The 6,427-nt window shown below is 41.5% G+C and overlaps 1 protein-coding gene across 1 annotated transcript in view; it reads right to left on the bottom strand.

Annotated features, from left to right (window-relative positions):
• Positions 1-304: 304 nt before the first annotated feature.
• mtbp (MDM2 binding protein) overlaps positions 305-6,427 on the bottom strand; it is a 116,061-nt gene continuing 109,938 nt past the window's right edge. Inside the window, exons 22-23 of the mRNA XM_084336142.1 lie at positions 4,575-4,640; positions 305-954 (exon numbers count right to left, since the gene is read on the bottom strand). Of these exons, the coding sequence (XP_084192268.1) occupies positions 916-954; positions 4,575-4,640 (105 nt within the window). The 3' untranslated portion in view covers positions 305-915. The remainder of the gene's footprint in view (positions 955-4,574; positions 4,641-6,427) is intronic.

The raw sequence follows: 6,427 nt of genomic DNA, 5'->3' as shown, positions 1-6,427 counted from the left end.
CCTGTCCTGGTTAATAAACACGCTAAATAACACCCAGGTACCTGTCCTGGTTAATAAACACACTAACTAACACCCAGGTACCTGTCCTGGTTAATAAACACACTAACTAACACCCAGGTACCTGTCCTGGTTAATAAACACACTAACTAACACCCAGGTACCTGTCCTGGTTAATAAACACACTAACTAACACCCAGGTACCTGTCCTGGTTAATAAACACATGACGTCCAGTACAGCATGCAAACATATTTTTATTGTCTTTCAAACATAAAACAAATTAAAACAACATAGATACAGATTATAATAAAAATAAATACATTCAAAAGAATTTAAAGTCTTTACAAGATGGTGACGAAGCAAAAACAAATACATATATATATAAATATATATACTGTATGTTTAGTGTAATAACGGGAATTTAAAAGACACGCTGCCCACAATATCCTTAGTAAAAAAAAACGAAGGATTAAAATAAAGGATTACATTCATTAAAACACACTTTTGTCTAATGATTCACAAAAACTAAAATATGTATCGTTTGCAGAGTCTGTTGCTATAAACTGAATTTACATTTTGTTTTTCTTCTGACTGACTTCTCTACTTCTGAACTGGAAACCAAAGCTAATTGAGTGTAGAAAGATCAGACTAACATTCTCTGAGTTCCCGAAGCGCAGTCACAATCATAACATACGGGAATTCTGGGTCTTCATTTGGGGTGGAATCCTCTCTTAAATAAAAACAAGAGATTGATAAAAAGAGGAAGAGAGAAGTTTCTCTTCACAGAAATGCACACGGCTCCACATCTGGACTCTCTCCGTTACCGTGGTTACAGCGTTACTCAACAGTACAACTCGACTTCAGAAGACTTGCAGTGAAGAGGCAAAAAATAAAAATCCACGTTCACCTTTCATGTCTCAGTCTTTTGAAGCCTTTTCAAGCACCCAGTCAATAACCTGCAGTAACAAGACAGAGGAAAGAGCTAATTTAAACCCAGCGCTTCTCACACCATCAACCCGGGACCAAAATGAAAACAAAGTAGTCTCTCACACTCTCACCCAGAGCTCATGAAAACATACCGACACATAGTCACGGTGTGGGCTCAGCTGACTACTTGCATCCTTCAGAATAATAATAAATAATACATCACTTATGAAGCGCATTTCTGGGTACCCAAAGACGCTACTAATAAAAACTTTAATAATGACAAAATTATTGAAATAGATACACTAATAGATACACATAAAACAGATTTGATTAGATGGGAGAAAAGGAGGGGTGACAGCAGGTCAGGAGGAAAGCCAGAATGAAGCAGGGTTTTGAGGCTATTTTAAATGTTGACAGTAGTTTAGGAGGAAAGCCTGAATGAAGAGGAGGATTTTGAGGCTATTTTAAATGTTGACAGTAGTTTAGGAGGAAAGCCTGAATGAAGGAGGGTTTTGAGGCTATTTTAAATGTTGACAGTAGTTTAGGAGGAAAGCCTGAATGAAGAGGAGGATTTTGAGGCTGTTCTGAATGTTGACAGCAGGTTAAGATAAGATAAGATATTCCTTTATTGATCCCCTTGGGGAAATTCAGGCATCATAGCAGCATGGGGGAAGGGGGGGGGGGGGGGGTGGTACAGGTAGGAGGAAAGCCTGAATGAAGGAGGGTTTTGAGGCCGTTCTGAATGTTAACAGTAGTTTAGGAGGAAAGCCTGAATGAAGAGGATGGTTTTGAGGCTGTTCTGAATGTTGACAGTAGTTTAGGAGGAAAGCCTGAATGAAGGAGGGTTTTGAGGCTATTTTGAATGTTGACAGCAGTAGTTTAGGAGGAAAGCCTGAATGAAGGAGGATTTTGAGGCCGTTCTGAATGTTGACAGTAGTTTAGGAGGAAAGCCTGAATGAAGGGGAGGGTTTTGAGGCTGTTCTGAATGTTGACAGTGTGGAGTTTTATGTGGATTGGAAATGTGTTCCACAGAGAGAGGGCAACAACAGAGAATTACCTAAAAGGACATTTCCTCAGCAACAAAATACCGTACTGTCTCCCTGTCTCCGGCGGTCTCGTAGTGGTGACCGGAGTGCTGGACGTCCCACGATGATGTCGGGGAGGTTGCGACCCTCTCTGCGCCGCCCCCTATCTCCCTGTCTCCGGCTGTCTCGGAGCTATGACCGGAGTGTTGAACGTCCCGTGATTAAGACGGGGAGGACGCGACCCTCTTTGCGCCGCCCCTGTGCCTCAAATAGATTCGCTATCAGCTCTATCTTTAATCTTTCAAAATGTTCAGTTGCTATTGCATGCACTCGTCTGTGTTTCACTACACACATGAGTGCATGCTTACCAACTGTTAGTCTGCAACACTACTATCACCGACATCTAAGAAGGGAGATCCCCACTTGAATGGCCCTTCTAAGGTTTCTCTCCTCCACATTGCCTGTGGTGCATTTTTCCCTATTGTTAGGTTTTAGTGAGTTTTTCCTTACCTTCGCGTGGGGTATGTCTGGGAGTGCTTGCATTCATTCATTTATTTGCATTTATTTTAAATTTGTTGGACCTTATGGTGTTCTTGTTTTCTTCTTGACTTATTGTTATGTTTCTTCTTGACTTGTTTAAAGAAGACGTGTCCGGCCCATGGGGACATTAACGTGTGTTGTCGGGCCTTACAAATACATTTGATTTGATTTGATTTGATTTACCTCAGCTGCAAAGAGCACCAGGCCTTTATTAGAGAGAGGCTTATATAAGAGGCAGGCCTTAATTTCACAAACTGGCCAATTGTAATTGTGATTGATTGATTGATTTTAGACATAAACATATACAGATCACATGAGTATTTGCTTTGTCAGGGTGAAACTGTGGTGGATTAACGTAATTCACACACTGAAGTTGGAACCGTCTATAGGTTGCGGGGTCCGGGGACGATTTAGCGTGTGGTACCTTCTCGACTCTACCTCAATCGAATCGAGTTGCATTGATAATAACATGCAGTAGCTTTAGCCAACGCTATCATAGCCATCATGATCTGTAATGTCTACTGGACAACACCAGCCCCGCCTGCCAACGCCATACAGATAGCGAACGTTAACCAACGTTTGCAAACGAAGCCAACGTCATCCAGCCGACACCACAGATCTGGCTATGATGACGTTAGCTAACACTAATGCTAACGTGAGGGAAACGTTAATGTAGTCAGTGTAGAGAGAGGCAGCACATAATTTGCATTGGCAAGAGTTTATCTCATTCTATATCACGGCACGAAAAACAAAATAAAACTTTTTTTTGCGACCTTGTATTGGAAGCCGGCCTGTATTTGTCTGCATGTATCAAACCCCCGTCCATTATAAGAGGCCTGTCCTCTATTTGAGTACCCTCCACTATTAGAGGATTTACGGATAATATTAATAATAATAATAACAGCTTGGATTTCTATAGTGCCTTTCATGAAACCCAAGGACGCTTTACAAAGCAACAAAAAGACATAAAACACAAACGGAAGAAATAATAATAACAATAAAGGACAGGGAGACGATTTTCCGGGCAATCTCAAAGGAGGGAGGGAGGGGGAGAGAGAGAGAGCGAGAGAGAGAGAGCATAAAGTATGAGGCTTCCTCTGTGGCACTGGTCTGGTTGTTACCTGTTTAGTCTCCTCAACACTGAGCTGGTTGTTACCTGTTTAGTCTCAACACTGAGCTGGTTGTTACCCGTTTAGTCTCAACACTGAGCTGGTTGTTACCTGTTTAGTCTCAACACTGAGCTGGTTGTTACCTGTTTAGTCTCCTCAACACTGAGCTGGCTGTTACCTGTTTAGTCTCAACACTGAGCTGGTTGTTACCTGTTTAGTCTCAACACTGAGCTGGTTGTTACCTGTTTAGTCTCAACACTGAGCTGGTTGTTACCTGTTTAGTCTCAACACTGAGCTGGTTGTTACCTGTTTAGTCTCAACACTGATCTGGTTGTTACCTGTTTAGTCTCAACACTGAGCTGGTTGTTACCTGTTTAGTCTCAACACTGGTCTGGTTGTTACCCGTTTAGTCTCAACACTGAGCTGGTTGTTACCTGTTTAGTCTCAACACTGGTCTGGTTGTTACCCGTTTAGTCTCAACACTGAGCTGGTTGTTACCTGTTTAGTCTCAACACTGAGCTGGTTGTTACCTGTTTAGTCTCAACACTGAGCTGGTTGTTACCTGTTTAGTCTCCTCTGACACTGAGCTGGTTGTTACCTGTTTAGTCTCCTCTGACACTGAGCTGGTTGTTACCTGTTTAGTCTCCTCTGACACTGAGCTGGTTGTTACCTGTTTAGTCTCCCGAGCTGGTTGTTACCCGTTTAGTCTCCTCAACACTGAGCTGGTTGTTACCTGTTTAGTCTCCTCTGACACTGAGCTGGTTGTTACCTGTTTAGTCTCCCGAGCTGGTTGTTACCCGTTTAGTCTCCTCAACACTGAGCTGGTTGTTACCTGTTTAGTCTCCTCAACACTGAGCTGGTTGTTACCCGTTTAGTCTCCTCAACACTGAGCTGGTTGTTACCTGTTTAGTCTCCTCAACACTGAGCTGGTTGTTACCTGTTTAGTCTCCTCTGTGACACTGATCTGGTTGTTACCTGTTTAGCGTTGTTGCCGGCTGCTTTCTTCATCTCCTCATACAGACCGCGGGACGTCTTCAGATCCTGGGATCAAACCAGAGAGGCAGAGTCACTCACACAAAATGACACTCTAGGAATACCGCCTTGCGGTTGTCTGCCTCCGCCGACCACTAGGGGCAGTAGGAGGCAAACATACCAATAAAAGCGCTCCACTGAGTCCAACGTCGCTAGGCCATGTCATATAGTAGGATGGGGGATGATCTGCACACATAGAGCATTTATTCTCCTGAACCAAACCAAGCTGTGTAGTATAATATATAATTAGAGATCTGTCGTATGAATATTACATACAAATAATGAATACAAAAATCTAAGATTTTTATCAAATGTGTGCATAGTTACACCCCTAGTACAGACAGTCCCCATCACCTCCGCAGAGCCCCAACACGGAATACAGGAGATATACATTTAATACGTAGATCTCCTCACGTTAAAACGTCCTTAACGTCCACGTTAAAATCTTCCTTAAAGGAGTACTTGAATTTGATTTGAATTTGAACATTTCTTCACTTGTTCGATATTGGCTTTTTTTTTTTTGATATCCGATATACCGATATTGTTCAACTCTTAATTTCCAATACCGATATCAACCGATACAGATATATGCGGGGTTTCCCCCACAAAAAAACGGAATCATTTCAGGTAAGTAAGGGATAATGTATAGCAGGGGTGGCCAACCAGTCAGAGACAAAAAGAGCCACAAAAAAATGACTGTGGTACCACAAAGAGCCACACCATATACCAGCGTTTCTCAACCTTTTTTTTCAGTCACGGCACCCTTCATGTGTTTATAGGTCTCACCCTCTGGCCTCTGAAGTTGCTAATGTCTTTTTTATTTGGGCCTCACAGGGTTAAAAGTACCCTGTGAGACCCACGGTTGCAAAATTACAAAATCACTTTTAGCCATTTAAAAAAATAATGTTTATTTAAAAAATGTTAAAGGGGAACTATTTTACTATTTCTTTCACTATTTGGGCACTTTTACACAATTCCTGTGAGTCTATGGAACACCTAGGTTTTTTTCAAAAAAAATGCATTGTTTTGTATTTCTAATCAAGTACTAAAAACCGCATTTTTCTACCTCAAGATCTTAAGCCGTTTTGAGGCTGGGCTCCAACCACTGTGTGGCCTGGTGCCAACTGCCACATCAACTGCCACATTATTATGCAGCTGAGAAATCTCTGACATCACAGATATGCACATTTTCAGATGACTCAGTTCAGTGAGGGTGAATATTGTGAGAGGAGAATTGGAAGAATTCGCCAATATGAGAATTAGAGACATATATCCTATTAATATAAGTCCACATAGCTAAGAAACAATGGTAAACACTGAAAAAAGCCATTTATAAGATAGTTCCCCTTTAAGCACATGTATAGTCAATTGGTCCTGTTGTTCAGCCTCACAATGCTATTTGATAGTAAATGTGTTTATATGTCCCACCCTCTGGCCTCTGAAGTTGCTAATTTCTTTTTAATTTGGGCCTCACAGGGTTAACCTCTTAAGCCCGAGATATACAGTAAAAGTGTATATTTTCAGCATTATGTTTGTTTACCAATTATTTTAACTGTTATTAGTGAAATATAAGATTATAGAAATCTCAGGGCATTGAGTCGGAAACCGGTGCATATTGACAGGAGGAAGTGGCACAGCCAAAAGTGAGTGTAGTCTTTTGAAGGAAGAGACTCAGGGCTTTCAAATTTCGAAAAACTACCCTACCCAGCTCACACCAGCCCCTGTCAATCATCTGACTTCTGGATTTACTTTTTAATTTCTCTTATTTTTTGGGATTATCTCCCACAAACCTGAAC

The sequence above is a fragment of the Notolepis coatsorum genome (assembly GCF_963971535.1).
Source record: "Notolepis coatsorum genome assembly, chromosome: 19".
Taxonomy (NCBI): domain Eukaryota; kingdom Metazoa; phylum Chordata; class Actinopteri; order Aulopiformes; family Paralepididae; genus Notolepis; species Notolepis coatsorum.
Note: the sequence above shows the minus strand (reverse complement) of the source record. Positions and strands in the feature narration are given on the sequence as shown.